Below are 26,238 nucleotides of genomic sequence, written 5' to 3'. Positions count from 1 at the left end.
ACCGCTGCAACGCTCTCAAACAATATCTTTTTCTCAGCCTGCATAGTTTTTTTATGTCAACTGGCCGCAGTTACGTACTCCTCAAATTACATTTGTGCAACAATTACTAGACCCTTTGAACGTGCGCATCAATGATGTACTTCTGATTCCCGACACTTATGTTGCCACTGATATACAATTCGACGACATTTTTCCTAATGCAAAATTACTTCCACATCATATTCTAGGTGGTCTATTACAACATCATCTTCAGAGCCTAAAAAAAAAACATTGTAATTGTGACAGATGCTTTGCACTGTGAAGAAAAGTCAGGTGTAGGTATATTTTCCCCCGATTCTTGATTAGAGATTTTCTCTTTTGCTGCCAGATTTTATACCCATCTTTTTGGCCAAATTCATGGCAGTGGTGCTTTCTCTATGCGATGTAGGCCCATCAATTGCATCAGTCATGATAGTCACTGATTCATTATCACTGTGCTCATCTCTTACTGCTTTTCATGAATCTCTCATAATGAGAACATTTCATTAATTGGTACCTGGATACTTGAGAAGTGTGCATTTAATTTGGGTGACCGGAGGTAAAGGACTAATTATAAATGAAATTGTAAATTCTCTAGCCAAGGCATCGATAAGTGGCCCAATTCTCCCGTATTGTCCTTTGACTGCTCATGCCACTGCTGCTAAATTTCACAGGAGGGTCATCACAAAGGCAGTGTCAGGCTCTGCAATAACTAACTGTATGGATTATCAACATCTTCTGCACATCTGGCACAGATTTTTGCCAAACAGGAAAAATTGAAGTGTCCATCTTGAGGCTTTGTTGCCGTATACCTACGTTAAACTTCTATCTACACAGGTCTGGTCTGGTTCCCTTACCATTATGCTCATTCTGTGGCAAAGTGGAGGCAATATACCATTTCCTGTTGTCTTGTGGGGATTTTTATGTAATAAGAAAAAGATTACTGGAAATCCTGCTTCGCAGTATTGGCCTTGATTTATCTGTGCCTTTGATCATCCTATTTTTTGGAGCCTCTATTATTTGGTTCACCCACAGAAATGTTTGCTTGGCAATCCAAATTTCCTACTTGAGTCTAATCGATTGCCATGCTAGACCGATTGTCCCCCTTCCCCAGCATAGTTTTCTTTTATTTATTTATTTAGCTAATATTAGTGTTTTTTTATTCATGGTTTTCTTCTGATTGATTTTTTATTTTCACAAGAATTTTACTTTTTAAGTTCCAACGTTCAAATCATTAGTTTTCTTGTTTTTATACACCTAATTTAACCACCCAATTCATGGCCAATCCCCCACTGTGGTATGTGCCAGAACCACTCAGGTCAACAACAACTGTGCAGAATGAGGGGCAGTGCTCTGGGAGCAGTGCTCCCAGTGCAGTTGGCATGGTCCATTCGTGATTTGGAGAGTGGCGCAGCATAGAGATATGGGCCCATTCGTGTTCGGAGGGGTGGAAGGGCAACAGGAGAGAGGCATATGAAGCTGGTGATGTGGAGAAGGCTGGAAAAAAGGTAATAGGATACGAAATTCTTGGAAATGAAAAACAAAAGGAGAAAACCGAGACGCTGCGCCCTCACCCGCCGCCCCAACGACCGCCATGCGCTCATACAATAGAGCCTGACAGTGATCTAACCGTCATTTTCTTCTTTAGATCTCTATCAGGTTCTTTTGTATGAGTATGCAACGGGCGAGGGTGCAGTGGCTCGAATTTCTTGCTTTATTTTCAAGGATTTCGCATTCAATTACCTTTTGGCATGGAGACATTGTAGTAAGCTGGTTATTTCACCATAGGAAACATATGAAAGTTGACGGTGCAGCAGCTTTTTATTGTTATAACCGGTTGACAGTTGTTAAAACTGGTATTGTTACAAGTGCGCTCGACTGTACTGCCTGTAATCGACAGTATATTGGTCAGACAGAGACACCTTTCAGGATACAATTTAATAACCACAGTTCATACACAAGAACACCCTTGAACCTTCCCCTATCCAAACGTATCCTTCCTAGCCACTCTTTCAATGACTTAACGCTGACGATATTGGAATCAGGCTTTGACTCACACCACAGCCGGGAAATTTGTGAGTCCTGCATTATATGTAAGTTCAATATCGCTACCTCGGATAGTAATAAAAACACCAGGAAACTCGTGTACCTACCTTCTGATTAGAATAATGTTGTTATAAGTTCAAATAAAATCCTTTGTAATTTAACTAAGTTTCCGTCCTTGCTTCATGCTGATATGCCCTCTTTTACCTTTTCTTTTTTTTGACGCCGTTTTGAGCCATTATTGTGTTGCATGCCCTTCGCACTACAAGTCTGTAGCAAAATGGCTTCTCCTTAACTTAAATGATTTCAATCCTTCAAGACTGGGAAGAGCGCTGCCTTAGGCGTGGCTCACCGAAGCGACCCACATGTTTTTCCCTTCCATCACTATAGAAAGCAAATTTTCTCTTTTTCCTTCTATTTTCTTTTCTTTTCTTGCCCGCTTCTTGAAGGGTGAGAACAACACTACCTTGTCTGTAACTTTTTGCAGCCACGCATATGCTGTGTTCTGTCCATCTGTCCATGCTTTAGTTCCCCATTTTGAAAAACCGTTTATTTCAGTTTTTTAATTTTTGTTTTCACTGACACTTTGTTTGGAGCAACATATCCTTCCCATATGCTTTTTCTCTTTCTGGCGCGTTTTAAGCTAACATGTTTTGTTGTCCCGTTCACTCTGATGAAGGCCGGGCTACTGGCTGGCACGTTTGTAAAATAATAGTACTCTTTTTTTGTTGTTGAACTTGTGAATATTCTTTTCACAATTCTATATATATAAGAAAACTTTGAATTGAGGTGTCAAACTCTCCTCAACAAAAGTTGCTCTGGTTAGTTTTCAGCATATCCTCGTGTATCCATAGTCCGTGAGACCACAAGACACCCTGCTTTTCCAGAAAGTGCTGCTGGTGCTTTTCTTCAGCAACGTGAATCAGTTTGGAAACAAGCGTTTGTGTCATGGTAAGGCTCAGTACCACTTTTTGCTTTAATGACATGTCTGTTGCAGTGGATTATCCCTGTTATGTGTATTTCAGGCAAGAAAAGGGATTTGTTGGCTTCTTGGAACAATTATCAACATACAATGAATCATCCATTGGTGAGTGTACTGCAGATGAATTCATTACTTGCATCTATAATGTGAACCTTTATTCTTGAGCAGCAGCGGCCACCTGTGATGATTGCAGTTGCATTCCACCAAATTTATTGCTTGCCCTCTTTTCCAGTTTTGTCTATAGCACGATTCGCCGCAAAAAGTATTCTTTTAGGCACAAGATGGTTCTACAAGCAGGGGCTGTTCTTCCCACATCTGCTGGTGAGTGCCTGTTGTGTTGCATGTTGTGTTTATTATTTTTTTTTAGGTTTCCTTCGAGTAGGAAGCATGTCACTTCCACTGTGGATAGCATGATCACTTAGGATATTTTTGCTTTTGTTTGCATCAGCGTTTTACTTTACTGCAGAATTGCACATCTTCGCAGCTTAGGAATGGACAACATATGAGATTGTGCAAGTGCTTGCTTACATCTAATCTGCAAGCTAAAATGGCTATGATGCAAGTTGTATGCCAAGAGCAAGAAAGAGATGTTTGCGACTGCCCACATACATCTTGGTTATGATGTGACGAATGCAATAGTGCATTAAACGGTTCTAATGCGCTGGTCACATGGGGCACTTTCAATTGCGATTGAGCCTGATGAGGATCGAATTTCTCGATTGAAATTGGCTTCCTTCTTCAGCTTGCACAAAGGACGCAATTGCGATCGAATAATTTGGTCCCAATTGCACTCAATCGACATCAAATTTTTCCATGTGACATTAGTATAAACTAAGCTTTATTGGTAAATTTCACCTTTGCAGTTGTGAAAACAGCTCCTTTTATTGTTAGAGAAGATTTGGTTCGGCTGCTTGTGACACAAGTGGTCACTGCCCCAGTTCTTTTTAGTCAGTAATTTGGGCTGTTATTCAGCTCAAACTGACCCATTTTCACAGCCTGAATATAACCTGTTTCAGCTGTCCAGTGAAAATATGTGCAAGGAGTTTTCGTTGGCCTTGGACTGGTGAGTGTTTTGTTCTTTTTCATGGTCATTTATAGCAGTGGAGCTCTATTTGAATTGCAGATTTGGCACTATGCTTTGCTGTAGTCTTGCTTGTTTGTTTGATGGTGTGCAGAACCCTGACAATGACTTATCTTGCCATAGGTCCTGTATTAAATGTATGTGATTGTATTTTTGCCATTGTGTGCTGCTATGGCTGCCTGGTTGCGCAGGCAGCATCTACATATGTGATAAGCATAAAAAAATCATTGCTGTGCATCCGTCAGTTAAGGACCTTCTGCGAATGCCTACGACACTTTGTCTTTCATTCTTTTTCTCTCACGCAAATCTGTAGTACCTCTTCTATCGCTTCACATTACTTTTCAACCCTCCCTTCTCTTCCCTCATTGCAGCGTAACAAATTATTTACTAGATTTGCACCAGGCCTATTCAGTTCTCTATGTGCACTATACAGTTAGCTGAATCTACCACTGGGCATGGGCTGGCACTTGGACACACAAGTGCGGCACTCTGAACTGCTATGAACTTGATGTGCCTCAAGGCCTGACAAATCACAGATGCACCTGCAATTTGCATGTTCTGTCACAGGTCAAGGGGCCATGTAAGAGCCTTTGCCTGGCACCCCCAGTGCCCCAAGTTTGCTGTGGCATCACATGGTGACATGGTTCGTGTGTACGCCCCCAACATGAGCATTACACCCATGCTGAAGCACAGGTCCCAGAGGAACATCACTGACATGGCTTGGAAGTACGGTTTTCTTCTGTTTCTCATGGGCATCTCAGTTGTCTTGTACAGTGGGTTATAATTGAGGTGTCTGGTTTTGCTTATTGACAATAATTCGTGATGCTTGAGAGTGTTGTGGCTACACCAAGAGCTACGATAACTGTAAGTGTGTATTGTGCGCGACAAAGGTAGTGAATAAAGCCTTCTAAAGATAGAAGACAGTAATAGCAAATGAAAAGGAGGAGCTGGGAAGATCTCAGTAGCAGATGGCACAGTGCTTGAAGCATATCGATGTCATCATCATCATCATCAGCCTAGTTGCGCCCACTGCAGGGCAAAGGCCTCTCCCGTACTTCTCCAACTACCCCGGTCATGTACTAATTGTGGCCATGTTGGCCCTCCAAACTTCCTAATCTCATCTGCCCACATAACTTTCTGTCGCCCCCTGCTACGCTTCCCTTCCCTCGGATGCTTGCTGTCTGATAGGAAATGTTTTCAGAAACTTGGCAGCTTATTCTATGTTTATGGTTTTTATCGCAAAAAATGCATGACATGAGAGAAAACACACAGGACACAGTGCTACTAACAACTGATGCTTTGTTGCACATGGTCACAGTATATATATATAGCACCATACAATAAAAGATGGGAAGGGAGTGTAACGTCACCACAACATCACAGATTGCCTAACAGCATAACAAGCCACTGCTACCAGGACAAGAACAGTACGTCCTTCTCTGACAATGCGACAGAAGGGCAGCTCACACAATCTTTCTTTCTGTTCATTTCAAACGCCTCTAGAAGTTCCCTTGTCACTTGATCAGAATGTCTGGCCATCACTTTAGTCTTTGTAAACAAAGGTTTGCAGCCACAGTGCTTGCAGTGTGCAGTAAGATGACCATAGTTACTGCCAGTTTGTCAACATTGTTTGAGTGCTCTCGTAAGCGATCGTTAAGACATTCTTGCTTAGACATCCTAGCTAGTCAAGCTAATTTCAGTAAGGCTAGAATTACATTTCTAGATTTATGCTACATTGTGTGGTCCCCCTGACATCGGCTAAATACATCTACAGCTTGGCTTACATTTAGAGGGGTCAGAGACAGAACGAAAAATAAAAGTCGTTTTTAAAGGGTCCCTCACCACGTCCGGCCATATTGATCTGACAAGCACAGTGCATACAATGTGCATCAACGATTGTGTCTGCTAGGTGTTACATCCCTATGCGCCGCGGAAAGAGCTTAAATTTCAAACCAAATGCCATTTGCCCTCCTCCTCGCGGGCGCTGCACTCCTAGCTGGAGAGTCGACATCTGTTGCGTAAGTGCACCTACGTACATAGCAGTGCTGTGATGTCGTTCATAGTGACATGTGACTATGAGAATTATTCAAGGCAACATCAGTTATTTGTTTGATCTGTTGCTTCAGTCAGTGAAATAATAAAACATACAACCTGAATGTCTGTGTGCTTTAGTTTTACTTTGTACCGTAGAAAGAGGAATGCACTTCCATTTTGTCTGCTTGTTCCCGTGTCGTGCAGTCATGTGCGCAGGGAACGAAATCATCATTTTCTACCGTTTTCCAGCGTTGTGATCATGCTCTTTCATGCTCTCATGCCTGCCTCAGTGCTCGTGATTGTGGCACTGACTTTTACTGCTAATCCGGTGTTCTCGTGCATAGTGAGAAATCGTCCGCCACATGAAATGAGACAAACGCAACAGCTCACACGCGAGACCGTCACCGGCAGTGCACCACTTAACAAAAATGTGTGAGAAAAAACAACAAAAAACAAGAAGGCGACGCTCGTGACGTGATCCTCCACCTCCAGTATGGAAGAACACAGGGAGAGAATATTGCTTGCAGAGGCTAGAAGGGGCAAGTGGAGAGAGTGTCTATGTTGGCGGTGACATGTGTCTCCTGAAATCATTGTTCTGCGCCACATCAGATATTTCTACCTCTGCTATTAATAAACTAATGTGAAAAAAAAGTAAAGCCAGTTCCATGCACTGAAACCTGTCAAAGCAGTGAAGCTAGTGAGTGTTTTCTCAAGTTTGAACTTGTGTTTAGTCTTTTGTCTCATTGTCGGTGATTTGCTAGATTCACGCTTTGGTTCTAGATAGCACACACTCTTCAGTTGTGTGAGGTTGTGATCAAACCACAGTCTGTCACCCACCTTGCAGCTTTGGCCGCACTCACGGTCGAGGAATTCTTTCTTAAACCATCCATCGGCACCCTCCATGGGAGGAACCTCTCTGTGTCGACGTCTCTGCTCGGGCTCCTACTCAAAGTTGGGTGTTGGCTTGCCTCTGCTGAAGCTTGACTTGGGTTGCCTGCTCTTGAAAGGGGGGGTTGGCTTGCCTCTACCGGTGCTTGGCTTGCAATTCCTCTTCTCGATCCTAGGCAGAAGCGGCTTCCCTTTGCTGACGCTTTGCTCGGGCTTCTCGCTCTCGAAGCCTGGGATTTGTGACACATTGGCGCTGCCACTCCTGTGCGAGCTCGCGCCGAGCGGAATCCATGGGCAAAAGGGCGTGCACTGGTGAAACACCACCTGCTCCTATACCCTTCTCCTCCCCCCCACCTCGGTACGCCCTCTGATCGGTCTGTTCCCATCCCGGCGGGCCCCGCTTGTACCCGCAGCGCGCCCTCTGGCGGTGGGCTCTGGAACCTGCTTCCCTGCATGACACTGGACACTGGACGGCGAAGGCTCGACTTAGAACAGCTCCACTGTTAAAAATTATTGCGGTGGAACGTGCCTTAGAGGGCACCTAACAACTTGCAGCGTATAACCAAAATTTCCTATGAGGCCTGGTGAGGGGCCCTTTAGAAAAATGTCAGTAGCAATAGTACCTCTCGAAAATGAGTCTGTCAGTTAAAAGTGTTTTCCCCCCTTTAATTTCTGCAAGAGTACATCATAATTTCTGCATAATAAAGCGTTTAATGGCTCGTTACTATGTTTTTAAATGGAGATTCCGAAGATCTTATTCAGTTTCCAGGGTTGTACCATTGTTTCCAGGCCCTACAGCTCCGCTGTTCTGGCTGTTGCTTGCCAGGAGGGAGTCCTTCTTTGGCAAGTAGAGCCAACGTCCCTTATTGCCAGGTGAGTCCTTTCATCATCATACTGTTATGAGTCATATGCTAGTCAGCCCCGAATGCTCAAATACTATTACTCTGAGGTGTGGGTAAATTGTTCTAGAACAGTATAACAGATACAGTGAGAATTGCTGCAGGTATGGTTGACGCTTGTTAATTATACTTGTAGCTTAATTCAGTCATGCTGGAAGGCCCCGGTGAAAAACCATACATTGCTATGAAATAAAAACTTGTTTAGTTTGAATGTGAACGCATACCACTTAGGTTAATTTGACCCTCGCTGGCATCCCTTCATGTGTGCAGCTATTACTAAAGTATGAAAACACAAGAAATTCAGCAGACTACGCTACTGTTTCCCTAGGCATGAAGCTGTTTTACTTTACTTATCCTTCCATTCCGCCTTCGAGGCAGCGTTTAAACATGTTGGCGATCATCATCGCATGGCGTTTGAGTCACGCTTCAAGAGCAAGAAGCAGAAAGACATTATAGACTATTTCAAGCCATAAAAAAATATTTGAACTGGTTCATTTTGCCGCCATTTGTTAATTCGACCAAATCTGGTGGTCGCTCAATGGTTGAATTAGCGGGTGTCAACCGTATTCAAACCCTATGGTTCTCATAAATGTGTTGACGCACGTTAAAGAACTCCAGGTGGTCCAAATTTCCGAAGTCCCCCGCAACGGCGTGCCTCATAATCATAAGATGGTTTGGGCATGTAAAACCCATAATCTAATTTTATTTTTTTTGTAACTGTGTTGACATCATTGATCCATTTCATTTTTCTTTCTTTATTTTTTTTATCATCCTGCCAAGTAGTGAATAAGAGTAACGTTGGTGGCAGAGCAGTGCTCAAGCCACTGATGAAGGCTGGAAAGAATGGAAAACTGAGATCAATTAATAGAAAATACAGCCTGAGGGTCACATATTCAGTAAGGTTATTCCAGTATGCGTTTGTTCTGGAACATAAAGGTTAAAATTAAATTGGTGTTGTTAGAAAGTGCTACAGCCCTGAATAAAATAATTTTGCAGGTTCAAGCATATGTATGGTGGCATTCTGATGGGAGCAAAGTATGCTTGTTCACCAAGCTATGGGTACATGTTAAAGAATGTTATGTTATCAAAATAAACAGGGAGCTCTTCACTACAATGTTCCTCATAGCCCTTGGGTTCTTTCAGGACATTAAACCTAATCAGCTGGTCTGTTGATCAGCTTGGCTTGGGTTTGAAAATGCCCTCTTAAAAAGGCATGAGTGATATGGCAAGATAAAAGGCTGATGATAGATTGGTGCAAATAATGCACCTATGTTGCTTTTCTTTGTTCTGTTCTGACAGGCCATCCGCAGCGTATGCATCACTTCTTTCTCATGAGGGACACAATCCAGTCAGCAGCATTGCATGGCATCCTAAGGGAACGCTCTTGGCTTCTGCTTCTGCAGCTGACTGCTCACTTCTTGTGAGTACTCAGTTCTTGCAACCTTTTCATGATTCCTAGTTTCTGTGGATGTTCAGTGTGTTAGGTAGCACATTGTCAAGCGCGACATTTATTGGTTGCCTTCCCAGCTTGCAGCAGCTGCGTCCAGCTGACCTGATCCATCTGTATTCAAATGGAGACGGTGCAGCAATTCTCATGTAGTTAGATTAAGTGCATTATAAGGCGCTGCGAGGGCTAAATTTAATTTATGGCCCTCCACTGTAGTGTCACTCATAGGCAATGTGTAGCTTTCAGGTATTGCACCCATATTTAGTTGCCTTCAGGCTATATAAATTCTGTTAGAGATTATAAAGAAAGATGAAAATGACAAGCTCAAACTCGTTGCTGCCTTTAAGTCTTCTTCTTTTGCTTTAATTGAAAGTCTAGCACTTTAAATCCCAGAAAAAATTGTGTCAAGCCTCACAGCGTCGATTGCACTGCATTGATTCTTCACTTGATTAAGTTGATTTTTGCCCATTAATGTCATGACCATAAGTGTAAAAACTAGTCTCTGATGGATGATCTCACTTGAAGCAAAGAGCTCTCCTCATTTTACTTCTGCCCAATAAAGTCGCTTGTGCCGTTTGCATTTGCAAATGCTGTGTCATTTCCTTCCTGTCCAGATCTGGAATGTTGCTATGGAAGAGTGCTTTCCATTGACACGTCTAGCTGGCGGTGGAGTCTCTCTTATTCGATGGTCGCCTGACGGTTCTCGACTCTTCGCAGCATCACCACAGAGTCTTTTCAGGTGAGAGTTTTGCTCCTTGTCTAGACAAGTGAATGACTCATGCTTTATTTTTTGCCGTTTTGTTTATGCACTGCAAATCGAAACATGATTCCAGCCAAGTGTGTCTTGTCCAGTGTTCATGCGGCAACCACAATGGCTGTGGCATTGTGCTACTGACCACAAGGTTGAGGGTTTTATTCCAACCTGTTGCAGCTGCATTCTATTGGGGATGAAATTCGAAAATGCGTGGGTGTAGTGAGCATGGGATGCTCTATAAAGAACCTGAAGTGGTTGAAATCAGTGGTGTTTGTCTCATGGCTCCAGTGTTGCATTGGAACTTCAAGCCTCAGGAATCAATCAGTTTATTAATTTCACATACTATCAACGTCTGAAGGTATTACGGAAAGAGTAAAAAAATTTGCAGTAAGCACAATAACAAATGGCATGGTGTACAGCAGTCCTAAAGTTGTGTTGGTGATGAGTGCGATTAAGCAAGAAAAGCTATTCCAGTCAACACTTGTCCTACAATTTAAGGAGTCGATGAAGGAATAAATCGGCTTCTGTGAGATGTACAAATGAAATGTTGCTTTTGTTGGCTATACTTGGTTTACTCTCACGTTAGCAGTGGCATATGGCAGGATACTGACGTAGTATTTGGAAGTCATTGCAGTGGTAGCTGGTCATAAAAGAGCTTTTGAAATGTTCACAAACTGTTTTTATCATCACATAGAAAATTACTGTTTCATAAATGAACACAGCTTTTTGAAACTTTCTGCACTTCTTTTTCTTCTGTAGTTCCTGCACTTTTCTTGCACATGCAGTAACTACTCAAGATCACGACCAATTTATGGAATCTTTAACCGACATACTTGTTTTGTTTAATAAGATACCTTTTTATTTGTACTGTTTATAACAGACTTCCCTCTGTAGTGTCTATTTCAACCTGAGGCTAGCTGTAGTATTTAAAGAAGAGCGATATTAAGGGAAGAGAGAGAGAGAATAAACTTTTATTGAGCCCTTAGTAAATGGTGGTGCACGCTGGCACCGGATGGGGTGGAACCTTCTTCTCAGGTCCCATATGCGTCCAGCAGTTCCTGGCCCCTAGCCGCCAGCACGAGCTGGGTCGGTAGGTCGGGGCTGGACTACAAGGTCTCCCATCGCTTGGGGGGATTGGGGCTGGGGAGGGTGGGGGGTAGTGCGGATGGGGGGGGGTTCTTGAGCTTAGTGCACCCTGCAAGGATGTGTGCTAGAGTGCCATTTGATCGTCTGCAAAACGGGCATGAAGTGTCATGCTCTGTTGGGAACATCTTGTGCAAGAGCACAGGATGCGCTAGCGACCCCGCTTGCGTGCGTCGCACGATCGTTTGCTGCGTTTGGCTGAGTTGCGGATGCGGAAGGGGAAGCTTACATCTGCCGCCTCTGTACATTTGGGTGATGTCTTTGTAATTTGTCACGGGGTGCGGTAGCTCTGGCTCGTCCTCGGCCCGGATTGACAGTTCTCGGGCATAGTGGTCAGCGAGTGCGTTGCCTTCCACTTGCGAGTGAGCCGGGACCTACACGAGCTCAACGGCCCGTCCCGGTGATTTGCGTTTGGTGAGGATCGCTAGTGCCGCGGGAGAGATGTTCCCCTTGCGGTAGCTTGCGTAGGCGGTCTTGGAGTCTGTGACCAGGGTCCTCATTCCTGGTTGTGCGAGTGCGAGGGCCATGGCCACTTCTTCTGCTTCGGCTGTATTCGTCGTCCGTATCGACCCTGAAACGATTTTGACGATTTTGTATAAACGTACTGAGTCGTTGAAGTAGGTCCTTCTAATCATTAATTCCATGCGCCGCCGCGCCGGACGCACTGGCGCCCCGCGGAGCGCGGCCACAGTGAGCCGTGTTCACCCTAAGAGTGGACGACCCTGTACATTGCTGCCGATCGCAGCACACTGCTCAGCAGAATTTTCAGCCGCCCCTACCCATACGACATAAATCACCCAACTGATGTTACTAGGGCGAGCTATCCGATTGGCTGCCCAGGACGCGTCATCAATAATTTTTCCACCTTTATGGTGAAGAAATGATGTTCGTATTAGTTGGAATGTTAGGTCATTTGTTTCTATAAAAAGGAAATAACAGAAAGAATGCACAAGAACAATTTCTCACTACACTTAGGCACTTCCGGCACACAGCAAGCGTTGTCTGCTAGTGTTGCAACGTGCTCCGTCTTGACAAGAGCACCGCGTTCAGTGTCGGTCTGTCTTTTCGTGAGCACCGTGAATCGACTTTGTTGAGTTGTGGGCTACAAGCGTAGTGACAGGCAATATGTCAAGCTGCGACATCGTGTCCCTCTGCGAGGCAGTAGACGAGCGGAGTGGCTGCAGAGCATCTGACTGTCGCTATCCGATCGGCACCAGAATTAACGCGTTTGTGGCCGTCCCTTTATACTGGAGGATTACTACCACAATAGCGTTTCGCGAGTCTGGTATTCGGGTAAACGCAATCGAGGGGACAGGGCCTGGCCGCTTGACTTTGCCGTTTCATGGGATGAGCCGAAGCGCAAACGTGAATGATCTGCCCGGTGCAGCCACCTGGTGGCACAGAGCTCAACCAAACAGTAGCAGTAACAGAAAGTCATGGCGCAGAGCCAGTGAAGGTGGAGCTTAGCCCTAATCACTTGGCGAACAAGTTGAGGAGGAAATGCATGGCTATGGAGGAGGGCAATTTGTAATCGTCCGTAGCTCTCTTAATATGAGACGCTTCACACAAGTTGTGGTGTGAATGATTAACTTTAGCTGTACCCTATGCGTCTGCAAAATTTGTCCAAACCATTTCAAGGACCCATTAAATTGGCTCTAATAAAGGCTATAAACAATAGCTAAGTGAGCAAGCATTGGTGGTCATTGCCACTATTTTAGCAATGGTTATTGCTTGCCGCTGTCTAATAATGTCAAGGCAAAAAGGGTGGGAGGAGTGGCCTAATTTATGTGGTGTTAGATGTAGGAGGTCAGTTTAAAGGCAACACGTGTGTCTTCTTCTTCTTCTTCTTTTTTTTACTTCCAATGGTCTTAATGAAACTTGTATGTTCTGGGCACTTTCGCCATCTGTGAGAAAGCTGAGAGTTGTCTTGTTTTTCTGCCGATTAATTTTGTAGACTGAATGTGCACTCCCAATTAGGGCCCTCAGATGGGTGGTTTCTACTGACTGCCTCGTGGCTGCTCACAGATTGTTGAAAACATATGTGCCAGATTCTCTAGTAGTCTAGCATTTGTCACAGTATAAAATGAAGAAAGTTAAAAAAAGGGAGAACCGCTGCTGTAGCCCAGTGGCTATGGCATTGTGCTGCTGAATTTGAGGTCGCAGGTTCAAACCTGGCTGTGGTGGCCAAATTTTCATGGGTTTCGAATGCAAGAACACTGCTTTGGGTGAGTGTTAAATAACCTCGGGTGGTCAGAAATATTTCGCAGCCCCCCACTACGGTGTACCTCATAGTCAGTCATGGCTTCAGCATGTGAAACTCCAGAATTTGATCTCATTTAATGTGTCATCTTTTGCGTCTCTTCTGTATTTGGTCTTCAAGGGACTGTTAATACCACTGCTTTTCTTCACTTTCTTTTCGAGTGTTGTTTGCGAGGACTTGTTTTCTTCGTGCGCTTTGTATGTGTTCTGTGTGAGCTTCTATGCAGAGCCTCTGTTGGCTGGTGACCATGTTCTCTTAGAAGAAGCCCATGTTCTTTCAGTAATATGGCACTGCTTCGTGATGCTTCAGGGTATGGGATACAAAGCAGTGGCAGTTTGACCGGTGGTCAACTCAGCAGGGCCGCTGCCAGACAGCCTGCTGGAGCCCCGACGGCCGATGGCTGCTGTGCAGCTTTGCTGGCAGACCCGCCCTCTACGCGCTGAGCTTTCCACCTCCGCCTGCAGCCTCTGCGGATGAGGATGAAGGCGAGACAACTGCTTGGTCTCCGCACCCGGATACTGCCTTTGGGACAGGTCTACCTGTGGCTGACCTCAGTGAGGTGGACCTACCACTGCAGTCCGATGCTGTTGATGGAATCAGGTGCACAGTTTATGCTGCAGTCACTCTGCCTCGGCAGCACTTTATAAAAAATTCTGATGGTCAAGCAAGTTGAATAATGCCTCTCGGAAGTCTGTAGTTTGTAAGGTTGTGCATTTTTCTCTTTCGATATTGTACAACGGTTTGGCACAGTTATCTCACCTAAAGCATTTCGAAACACTATTTCGAAACACATGATTGTGAAAACGAACAATTGGATATGCAAAATTCATGGTATGCCTCATTTGCCATTGCATTAGATATTTGGCCTAAAGCACTGGGTCATACACTGGGTCATAAATGTGATGGGCTATCAGCAGGGGCAGTGCCAGGATTTTTCTGTTGTAAGAACAGAGTATGATTTCCCATTTTGTTAGGGGTGCAGGAGGGCGCTCCATCACTTGGCAATCCATAGTGCTAAGAGCGATGGTCGGACAGGAGGAAGTATTGAGGTGTTGGCTGCCCCTGTCGTCCCCCTCAGAGCTGCCCTTGGCTTATCAGATCACCTGATTGTAGTTCTGTGTTATTGCCCTGGGGAATTGCAGTATTTTTCATGTCTTGAGTCAATACGTAAAGCTCCTCAGTTATTATAGCACAACCTTCCAGATAACATTTTTTTACAAAGGAGAAATCATGACGGTGACATTGTATTTCTAGAGCGTATGATGAGCCTAGTGCTTTTCGTTTCTTGAAAGTGATCACTAAAATTAAGTGCCTTCTTGCGTACTTGCACATTTTGCTTTGTGCAGTAAATTTTTGTTTTAATGGAGATTTTTTACTCTGGGAACGTATTATTTGCTTGAACTTGCTTTCCACAGGGTAGGAGGTCTTGTGCAGAACATGGCCTGGGACAAGCATGGAGAGCGCTTGGCCATTTCTTTTAGAGGTAAGCTTTTTGTCCTTTGATATTTATTCAGTCTTTTTATGCTTAGCAGCAAATTCAATGATTAGAGTAGAACCCCACTGATTAGTTTTTTCAAGAACCGCAGAAAAAGATAATTTACAGCCGGGAAAACACAACAGTGAAGAAGGCCCCAAAATGCCTCAGCAACGTCGGAAACAGCTCTCAATGGCTGGCAGTGCAGATATTGGACGTCTTGGTGCTTGTACTGTGTCCAGAGGCGGTGCATGCATGCATGTACAATTAGGTACGCAAGGTACACAAACCATGTTTTGTGACAATACCTTGCTTGTGTTTCACCGTGTAACACGGTTGTATTGTGGTATAGATGACTGGGGTACCGATAAGTACAACAACCACGTCGAAACATGCTAATTGGGACTGACAATCTCATACTTCCGGCATGTCGGGGCTGGTCCATGGGTGAGGCTTGACAGGTTTAACTGCGAGTATGCATTTATTGCCTTCGTAGCAACATGCGAGAGTGAATTTGCCATTAAATTTATGTGACTGCCACATTCAAATGCAACATAAGATGCAGGAACATTACAGAGTGGTAATGTGTCTACATAGGAGTCAACGGGTAGGTCGGGACCATGAAAATGCGATGTAGCAGTAAAAAAAAATGCAACAACGAGGAACATATCAACAAAGTTCTACTATTAATGCTTGTAAAGTAGTCATTTATGCTTTTTCACTGTGGGAAATGCACCTCAACTGGGATTCACAGACTTCCACAGTGTAGCTAAAGAATTTTCTAATTTACTGTAATAGTGCATTCAGAGAAAAGATGACTGCATGTCAGACACGAAATGGTGGCTGTAACAAGTTAGCAGTTAAAGCACAAGCTGTCACTTAAAAACAGACGCCGTTAGGGTAAAATATTAGTGTAAAAATGCTATAACTCTGTTTTTTGCTGTTCTGTTCCACTTGCTGTACTTGAAACTGCACAGGTTAAGGAAGTTGGGCAAAGAAAAGCAAGTTTGCTGAACACATTTCTTTATTAAGTGTGCTCTGCAGCACTTGTCACTGCACTTCTTTGTTTGACAATTTGTAAATGACATTGCTCAAAGTGACACAATGGTACATTCGACTGGTCACTTTAGAGCACTTTATTATGCTCTAGTGGCGTGCTTTACATTTGATTTTTCCAAATTTAGTGCTCAGAACGTATTTTCTTGGCTAATTCAGAGCACTGTGCTCCAACTGGGAGCTCTCTGAGGCTCACAGAAGAAGGTGAGTGCTATATCCTCAGTTTCAGTTTCGAAGTGTTTTCATTGCTAGTGCCACTCTGCGCCCAATGATGTCAGTATACTCTGCCATGTTCCCTTTTTCCTCTACTGGAATAAACTCATTTGAATAAATACTTCGAAACCGAAACTGAGGATATAACATCACCTCTCCCTTAAAAAAAAAGTGAGCTATCCCATCTTCGTTGCCAGTTGTAGTGTTTCCAAGTTGTATTGGTGCCTTGACAGGGCGGCCAGAATGCAGGGCCTACAGAATAAGGCTCGACAGCTGGGGCGCGGAGCGCCGCAGAAAAAGAGGGGATTTCCTTCTAAGGGGACCAAACAAAGACTTAGTTTATTCCAGCAGAAGGGAAAGAGAACACGGCGGGGCACACTTACAACATTGGGCATGCAGTGGCGCTAGTGATCAAGACACATTCAAACTGTGAGGGCCTTCGAGCTGGAAATGCAACCAAAGTCTAGCGAAATTTGGTCATGTGGCTCCCCCGATTTGCTCGGAGAGCAGTGGAGCAATTAGCTCAGCCAGGCTTCTGGTTTCAGTTTCGAGGGTGCTCTGCATCGCTGCAAGCTTAGTCAAAGCACAGTAGGAACCAGTCAACTTTACCATAAGTATGCCCATTTGACATAGTGATGAATTAAGTTAAATATAAAGCAATACCTCAACTTGTGTAAGGGAACTCCAAACAACATGGCCACACTTTTACCCATACAGACGGCACCTGTCTGTTGTACTAGCACTTGAGCCCTAGCACTTCACTACAAGAATCACTACATCACAGTAATCATTGTCGAATGAGGTTTTATATTTCCCCTTTTGCCTCCACATTGGTTTTGAAGCAGTCACGGCTGCAATCTAGACCATTAAGTGCTCGACCACCTCAATGTGTGTGTATACTCTGTTTTAGTAGTTATGGGCATTAAAGCCAAGTACGCAACTTGCGAGTGTAGATTCTTGCTCAGCAAGATGTGGTGCCACAATTTTGAATCCATTGGACGACTAAATGGCCTTGACAAGTGGACTTGTCGACAGGTGTTTACTTAGAAGCTTCTATGCTTCAATAAACTGCCAGGCAGTTTATTGCACATTTTTACTTTGTTCTTTAATAAAATATTTATTGATGCTCTCTGATATTGAAGTTCTGCACTTGTTCGAATAAAAATGTGCAGTAAAAAAAAAAATGAATCCTATGCTGTGGTGCAGGCATTAACTTGCATTTAAAATGCACAAAAATGTAATTGATTTCACAGTAGCTAAATTCATAGGTGTAGTCGGCACAAGCCCAACACTGTACAACGTTGTACATGCTTGGAGCAGCGTGGAAGGAGTGTGGTAAGCGCTCACGAATTCTAATTAAACATACGACTGTGCTGATGAATTTCAGTGAGTACACTATGTAGAAGTGAATGTTACAAGAGGGATCAAGAGATCGTGCCACCATACCGTGTGACATGCTGGCTAAGTGCTCCTTCTGAACCCTCCGCTTCCGTCTTCTCTGCAACCCTCCTTCTTCTCTGTATTTCATACTTACAGTCTTAAATTCTTGCAATATTTGCAGTCTTAGTAGATGCTACTTCTGCCTGCACTGTATAGCTTGCCGATAGCAGACGACAGAGTGCAGGAGGGCACCTTTAAGATGTTTTTGCCCCGCTGATTTGTCGAAGAAGCCTGTAGCTTCCACATCCCTGCACGGAACTACTGAAACAGAGTATAGCTGTAATTTACTGTATGTGGCGACTTTCGATGTTTGCTGAATGGCAACCTCTGTTTCTGGGACTTCTGCAGATTACAGCGAGTATGTCGCACTCTTTAGGACCAAGACCTCACCTGTCTTTCAGATGTTTCCATGGTGAGTCGAGACTACAATCTTCTTGTGCAATGCCCCAGTAAATTGTCAGCTACACAAGTTGTTACAACTGTTTAATGGTACAGAAAGGAAAAAATAATCATTTGTCAAAGTATGCTTGTCCCACAGAAAGACTGAACTTCCATGAATTGTTGGATTTTGCCTTAAATCAACTTTTCTCATTTTCCAGTATATTGGACTGCATGTACCAGTATGACAATTTGGAGGTGCATGTACAATATAAATGTTAATCGTTCTGAAAGCTTACTCTTGCTTAATTGAAAAATGCAGCTAAGGTTACCCTAGTAATAACTGCTGTTTAAAAAAGTCCTGGATTGCTTTTGTCCACTTAATTGAATGCAGCAGTATTTCCGCGCCTCCTTTTTAGGCTGCATTGAACAGGGTAAATTGTTAGGGTCAAAGCGATGTGTACGAGAACACAAGAGCTTTTGTGAACATAGTTCATTATTCCAAGAAAGAGCAATAAAGAAGTACTGCTAGATGGTTAACAGATTAGCTAGGCATGCAGGGTCCTTTCACTTCTGAACATTGAGCAGCCAAGGCTCAAGTTGTGCTTCTGTTTTTCACACAGTGGCTTCATATCAGGTCCCCCTGGTGAATCAGCTCAGCTGATAAGCTTCTGTAATAGCTTCGAAGGTGGCTCACTGCTTACTGTGGTAAGTGCTTATTTGCATGGTTACTATGTTTGTATGTGCAAACATATGCAGCTCTATTTGTTATTGTACTGGATACTCGTGGATAGTTTGCAAGGTCCTTACTGGTGTTGTCGGGTGCGGTTTCTTCAGAGTAAATGTTAGGCTGACATTTGCTTACATGATCATCCACTATCGAGAGAACACAGAAGTTGAGGTGAAAGGGTGTTTATCCCCCTATGTTGGCTGTTCTGAACCATCTACCATATTTATCCAATTCTTATGCGCCCACAAATCTAACGCGCAACCACTTTTCGCAGGTTTTAAGTAAGGAAATAAAAGTACATTTGAATGTAATGCACCCCCAATTTATAAAAAAAAAAGATAGCATGCCTCTCATGCTTGTGATTGGAAGATACGAGATGTGCAGAATTTACTTTCACAGGACGGAAATTATTTTAGTGAGCTTTCTTAATGCTGGGTGTATACCAACAGGGAAAACCGGGAAAACTGGGAAAATTGGGAATTCTCAGGGATATTAAAGTCTGAAAATACTGAGGGAAAACTCAGGAAAATTGTGCTTCTATCAGGGAAAATTAGCTGTAAATTTATTGAAAGGGAACGAAAATTGTGGTAATGCTGGCTCAAGTAACAGAGAGGAATCATAACGAATCGTCTTTGACGCTGTGTCGTCGGCTGGAGGAGTGGCCAGTGTACAGTCAACGACCGATTTTCTTGACGCCCGATTTTTGGGACACGCCCGATAATTCGGACATCGTCGCGGCACTACCACGTGCCCCATAGAGTCAACGCATAAGGACATCTGAAGTTTCGGACGCAGGAACCCTTTGCCGTCTGATTTTCTTGACTTTTTGCCATGACTGTAGGTCCGAAAAGGCATTAATCAGAGCCTCCACCACCCCCGTTTTGATTACCTCGCGGCCTTGAACCGGCCCTCTCGCACACAGATCCGATGGCAGCCACCGTGGCCTAGCTCCTTCAATGTTCGCTGTTAAGCTTCTTGCCGTGCGGCGCAGATCTTGCCGTTCGCAGATGCGAAGGTTGTGGGATCGTTCCCCACCTGCGGCAAGTTGTTTCTTCATCCACTTTAATTTCCCTTAATTTATCGTTTTACTATTTCATTTATTAAGCACAAGTAACCTCTCCTATGTTGTTCTTGGTGTCAGTGTTTGTTAGCTTCTTATGATATGACTAATAAATATCGGGCCCCTCGGTTAACCTCCTTTCTTCTAGCTGCCATTGTGTAACACGATCGGACCTTTGCCCATTTTTTTTTCTTTTTCCTAAATAATCTGGTCTGTGTTAGGTTTCTACTTTAAACATATAGAAAGTAAATGTGAATTTGACTAGGGGGTGTGGTAATATCGGGGAAAATATTGCTAAATGAACCAGCAATGTGTTATGGCATTTTTTTCTGCATCATGCATGATTTGCCCCACTGGATAATTCGATTAAATTACTCAGTTCCATCAGGGTCAAATTAATGGAGGTCGACTGTATACATGTACCATTGGGGTCTTTAACTTGCCATTGTAGGATGTTTCAGCTGAAGTTGTATGCGAGGAGCCATTAGTTTTTGTTCTTGCTCATCAATTGTCACTTTGGATGCATGTTCACTAACTTGCGTTAGCATGGTGAAGTCTCTGTGCTGCTCTGCTATAGTGGCATTATTTAACATGCACTTGTTGAATGGCAACTGTCACCTCAGAGATTTCACTGTGCACCTTTGCATTTGTTTAATGTGCTTAAAACACGACCTACACACTAAGACGAGATGATATTGGGTGCAGTTCTTGCATGTTAAACCCCATAATTTAATATCGATTTCTGTGATGCAAGGAGGTTGATGGAGCAGTCTAGCAGGCAGAATCAAAGACAAACACCAGCGTCAAAGTCAACATGCATGTTCGCCTTCTACTGCTATTTTTCCTGGTGTTTGTATCTTGGCCTGCCTTTGTTGTCCCCTCAACAATGACTGAATCAGCCCAAGATAAAACTAATTGACAAGTCATGCTCATTATTTTTATTGCTGTTGCATGTTTGCTAATTTCAGTGCTGGAGCAATGGTCTCGTGAGTCATGTGCCACTCTGTTACTGCCCCATCTCACCTTGCGACTCGTCAGAAACGGCAGCCGACCTTTCCTTTACACCACTCAGGCCACCACATTTGTACAGCTCATGAGAAGAGAGGAGGTGAGCATAAATGTTACGGTTGGTGCCAGTTGGTTAAAAGCGAAAGAGAGAAACAGCCTACAGCAGCTTTCACAGGGATACCAGTGGGGCCTTGTGAAAAAGCACACATATCAAAGCAGTCATGCTTACATGGCATTTTGCAATGTCAAAACAGGCCTGTACTTCCAGCAATGGGTCCATTGTAGCACCACTGAGAGGTGCCAGGAGATCATGGGTTTGATTTCCAGCTTTCTGATGCGAGCAAAAAGCAAAGGCACTCATGTGCTGCATTTTGGGTGCACTTTAAGGAAATGCAGGTGAACAAAATTAATCCAGAGTCCGGCTTTACGACTCCTGCAATAACCTTTGTGTTTCTTTATGATGTTAAACCTTGTCAATACATCAGTGCCTCCAAAAGTGGGCCGATGGTTGACCCACCATGTATCAGTGTCAATAACTTAATGAGAAAGTCACTAAATTGACTTAGATAGGCAGTAAATAGTAAATAGCCATGATAAATTTCCTCTAAGGACTTTTGCCAAGCTCAGTGCCTCGCCAGTCACTTTATCCCATGGTGGACAGTTGTGATTTGCGAGCACTTCTAAAGACATACCAAAGAGCTTATTAGTGAGCTACCTGGGTGCATCGAAGCCACGTTTTTAGGCAAAGCACAATCTTGAAATTTGATAGTGTCTTAGAGCATTGGGAGTTGTTTTCCCTTTTCACATTCTGTCTGTTGACTAGCCACTGCAGGAGGTAAATTAAAGGCATATAATTTACAAAACAATGAAGACTCTCGAAACCATGAATACATAAAAAAGACAAATATCTGAGCAAGTCATTGTCATCATCATCACTTAGCAACTTTTTGCTAATACTTGAGTGTTTTGTAGTGAGACCTGGCTACTTTGTTCAAAAAATGTTATCATTGCCGCCATATGCAGAGTGGCAGCTGAGCCACAGTGATTTGCATGTCACTTCCACCACTTTTAGGCAGGAAAGCCACAATGGCACTGCAGACACCTGAGCTTTTACAAGATCAAAGGAATGATTATCAAGAGCAAGAAAGGCTGTGCCAGACTTGTACTGTTGTTTTCTGCCTGAAAAAAATCTACAAATGCTGTACTCAGTTCCACAGCAGGTCTGCTGGACCATAGTAGAAGAATGGCTGCTTAAAATCACCTTCTAACATTTTTTTCCCCCTTCTTTCTCCCCCGTACGTGGGCACTTGACTATTGCATAAGAATGTATCACTTGCGATTGTCTGCATTTGTTGGCACAACTTCTAGCCAGCCAATACCACCATGTGCCAGCCCCCTTCTGGTGGTGAGCTGTGAAATGGTCTCTGCTGTCATTTATGACAGTTTACTTTTCAAGGTATATCATGCCTGGTAACTGATAAGGTTTTGGTCTGAGTTTTTAATTTTGATTCACATCTGCTCCTTTCTGTTGAAAATTAAGAGAAAGTTTCCGAATGACTAACTACAGTTGGGATGCTTTGCTACATGAGTAATCAATGCAAGTGTTACATAGGGAAAATGAGTAGGCTTTGTTTTGGTGACATCTTTCAATTCATCTTATGTGCGTGTGCTCATGCTACCTTTATAATGGTGGATTTCTCATTGTCTTTCTGTTTTTGCAGGTGGTGCCGGTGGCCTAATGATAAATACAATATGCTTTATTCATTCTGAGCTAACAATTCTTCCATTGAAAAATTGTTTAAGTATTGTATATTTTAATGCAATAAGTCATCTCTACATATTGCAGAAATGAGCTTATTTTACTATTGCTGCATTAGCGATAGAATATTCTTTTAGGTAACTAGAAAGAAATTCATTATAAGAAAAGCAATACCTGAGCAAAAAAATAAACATAAACAGGTCTTTTGTGCATAAATAAATCTCAAGGAAGAGTAATGTCGAGAAAAACGTTATGAAGAGAGTCAATAAAATAACTTCGTTCACTGAATGCTTTTTGTAAATCTTGGGAATGACTGTGTTGTGATGGTGCACATATGTTATGCTGTAGTAGTTCATGCTTTTCTTAGCCATTTACAGTCATGAAGGCACCCAATAGAGATCCAAGCCTTATAGTGCACAAAGAAATGCAGATGTGTATCAAGACATGTGTCTTGTCATGGTGTCATCATCTGGTGCATAGTTTCATGGCAGAAAAGGACTAGAACATTAAAGAATGATACATTTGACTTGAAAAGAGTGTGACGCAGGCTAGTTTGTCAATGTTTCCTTTGCCAAGAAAAGCAGCTCATCGAAAGAACAGCAGCCGACAAACACAGGATAGACCCTTCATAACACTCGGGAAGCATCTGTCCTGTGCTTATTGCTCATCGTCTGCTCTTCTGTTGTTGGACATGTTTCTCTATTGAAGATGGTCATTTGGCTAATGCAAATACCTCAAGAAGTTTTCTTAAATGGGTTAACTGCTCTGTTTGTCTTGCCAGCATTGTCATTGGTTAAATATCAATCTTACCACATCCTTTTTCTTTTTATGTCCCCGCTCTCCTTTCTGTCTTCCCCTTTCCCTTCCACTAGTGCAGGGTAGCAAACCGGAGGCTTTAACTCTTGTTAACCTCCCTGCCTTTCTCTCATTTGCATCTCTCTCTCTCTCTTACCACATTTGGCCATCATATATTAGTTTTTTCCTGGCAGATGTTTTTTTGTATGTGTCAGAATCCACGAGATGCTGCCCTAGTCTGCATTTCATCACACGGGAAGACATAGTGCTTGCAGAAAAATGTACATTGGTGTGTTATGTCGGCAATCAAGACTATGTTTATGCAAGAAGTATCAATTAGTGCAATTTAATATCCTACTAGCAAAACAATGCAGTTAAACCTCGACATAACAAACTTCACCCGCCGTGGTTGCTAACACCCCTGTAAAGCTGGCAAGTGAAGTGCACTTACGGGGAGTGCACTTTGGGACCTTGAGTGACACTTTAGAAAATACACGGTGCTAAACGGGAAAACAGCACACTCGCAGTTAAAAAAAAAACTGGTGACAGCCTAAGAGGGAGTTTTTTAAAGATGTAGATTAAGAAGACAAAAAAAACTTCTAAAAAGTTAATGTTTTAGGTTGTATTTTATATAAAAACAACCATAATGTAATTTTCTCATCAAAGAACGAGAAGATTTTTAATGTAATAGTGTTGCAAGTCAATGCCGGCCAAGACGAATGTCTAGCCAATACAGAGCAATATAGTGGCGTGCGACAACACTGCATTTGATACTGCTAAAACAGAATATGAGCGAGTTCTGTTCTGATTATTTTGTTAAAAGCTGTTCAAGAACTAAAATGAACTTATGTGTCCATTTTTTATGCATGCACTTAACTTGCCCGCTTGACAGGGGTATTATAGTATGTACTCCGTTTTATACATAGCAGTCAATACTGTGGAATCTACACAAGAAGTTCAGTCAAGGAAAGTAACCTCTCCGCACTTTCCGTCCATGCTTTGATGCATGCCAACAGCGTTTGCCTGCGCAAGCATGCACACGAGGTGCCTTGCAACGGGTCACAAATAAAAAGAAACCCTGAAAAGAACAGCAAGAATAAAAATTATTTAAAACAGCGCATTAGCAGCTGTATACCACAGTGTGCTCGTTTCTAAGGATTAAAACTTGTTTCATTCAATATACTAAGTCTATATGACAAAACATTTGTGCACAATTGCAGTCAAAAATACGTCAAACTTTATTCAAATGCAAACGAAGCCACTGCAAGAAGTCTCTCTAGCCTCCATAGTGGTAACTGCTAGTTATGGAACGGAGTGTAGTGGCTATGGTGTTGGGCCACTAAGCATGAGGTCGCGGGATCGAATCCTGGCCACGGCAGCTACATTTCGAAGGGGGTGAAATGTGGAAAACACCCATGTACTTAGATTTAGATGCACGTTAAAGAACCCCAGGTGGTCGAAATTTTTCGGAGTCTTCCACTACAGCATGCCTCATTATCAGATCGGGGTTTTAGCACATAGAACCCCATAATTTAATTTTAACATAACAAATTTCAATATAAGTACTAAATTCTTAATATGACGAAATAATAAAATTTTTCTAACTTGTCCATGCAGCATAACACCATGTATTTTGAACCTCGATATAACAAAGTCTATCTATACACATTCTCAATATAACGAAATTGCACTGCCGCCACGAAGAAATACTGAGACAATGGAAACTGCCACGGATGCAGATGGTCAAATGGTTGAATTACATGCAGCTGCTTGCCAACGCATCTCCCAAATCATGTGCTGTTTGATGGAGAATGGCTGCAGGTATGATGTGGGCGCGAGCGAAATAAGGTTGCCAACTCTTGAGTGGAAGAAGTCGAGAAGGGGTGGGGGGGCAGTGGTGAAGTGAATTGAAGTGAAGGGGGCGGCTGGCGAAGACCGACCCTGTCACTGCCAGGAGCCACCAGTCTGTATGTGCAACAACTAAGGAGGAATAAACTTTATTTGTGCACAGCAGATTTGAGATCTAGGCCTCTACCTAAATGACGGCCTCGAGCCCTTGGGCCGTGGTGGCATCTTCGGCCTGCTGGATTGCCTTGAGTTGGTCTTCCGGTGCACAGCTGAGCAACGCGGTCTCCCACTGCTCTCTGGTCTTAATTATTTTATTCTGTATGGGTGTACAAGGACAAGCCCAAACCATATGTTGTAGGTCAGCCCTTTCTTCACAGAATCTACATCTATCCGTGTAAAGGTCCGGGTAGTAGCGGTGGTAGGCCACCGGGTTCGGATATGTATCTGTTTGTAAGAGGCGCCATGCCGTCGCTTGCCGTCTATTTAACGAGGAGTGTGCCGGGGGAAAATGGGCCCATCCCAATTTATAGTGTTTGGGGATCTCGTTAAAGCTGGTCATCCCGTCTCTCTCCGTTCCCAGTATTTGTTGCGTGTCACCTGCTCGGCCTGTCAGTTCTCGAGCCAGGTTGTGCGCTATTTCATTCCCGGGAAGGGAGGAGTGTGCGGGTGCCCATATAATGTGAATGTCACGATCTTCACGAAAGTTGTTTAAAATTCTCAGTGCTTCCGGCGAGATTCTTCCTTTTGCATAGTTCTTGACGGCTGTCTTGCAGTCGCTTACTACGATGTTAGCTTCCGTGAAGGCTATTGCCAGTGCTAAGGCAGCTTCCTCCGCCACCTCTGCCTTCCATGTTTTTACCATCCCAATAACTCTGCAGTCACCCTCTAGACTCGTAGCAACTATCGACATACTCTGTCCATTTGCGCA

General features: G+C 43.4%; 1 protein-coding gene across 1 annotated transcript in view; it reads left to right on the top strand.

Annotated features, from left to right (window-relative positions):
- The window catches only part of LOC126542853 (aladin-like), a 39,297-nt gene extending 16,342 nt beyond the window's left edge, over nucleotides 1-22,955 (top strand). The window contains exons 2-15 of the mRNA XM_050189974.3: nucleotides 2,888-3,012; nucleotides 3,087-3,148; nucleotides 3,276-3,364; nucleotides 4,060-4,106; nucleotides 4,692-4,850; nucleotides 7,836-7,919; nucleotides 9,245-9,365; nucleotides 10,007-10,131; nucleotides 13,859-14,149; nucleotides 14,965-15,032; nucleotides 18,081-18,144; nucleotides 18,734-18,818; nucleotides 20,869-21,008; nucleotides 22,630-22,955. Of these exons, the coding sequence (XP_050045931.2) occupies nucleotides 2,888-3,012; nucleotides 3,087-3,148; nucleotides 3,276-3,364; nucleotides 4,060-4,106; nucleotides 4,692-4,850; nucleotides 7,836-7,919; nucleotides 9,245-9,365; nucleotides 10,007-10,131; nucleotides 13,859-14,149; nucleotides 14,965-15,032; nucleotides 18,081-18,144; nucleotides 18,734-18,818; nucleotides 20,869-20,997 (1,449 nt within the window). The 3' untranslated portion in view covers nucleotides 20,998-21,008; nucleotides 22,630-22,955. The remainder of the gene's footprint in view (nucleotides 1-2,887; nucleotides 3,013-3,086; nucleotides 3,149-3,275; nucleotides 3,365-4,059; nucleotides 4,107-4,691; nucleotides 4,851-7,835; nucleotides 7,920-9,244; nucleotides 9,366-10,006; nucleotides 10,132-13,858; nucleotides 14,150-14,964; nucleotides 15,033-18,080; nucleotides 18,145-18,733; nucleotides 18,819-20,868; nucleotides 21,009-22,629) is intronic.
- The last annotated feature ends 3,283 nt before the right edge of the window (nucleotides 22,956-26,238 follow it).

The sequence above is a fragment of the Dermacentor andersoni genome, chromosome 2 (genome assembly GCF_023375885.2).
Source record: "Dermacentor andersoni chromosome 2, qqDerAnde1_hic_scaffold, whole genome shotgun sequence".
Classification (NCBI taxonomy): domain Eukaryota; kingdom Metazoa; phylum Arthropoda; class Arachnida; order Ixodida; family Ixodidae; genus Dermacentor; species Dermacentor andersoni.
The sequence above is the reverse complement of the archived record's forward strand: the minus strand, read 5'-3'. Positions and strand labels throughout refer to the sequence as shown.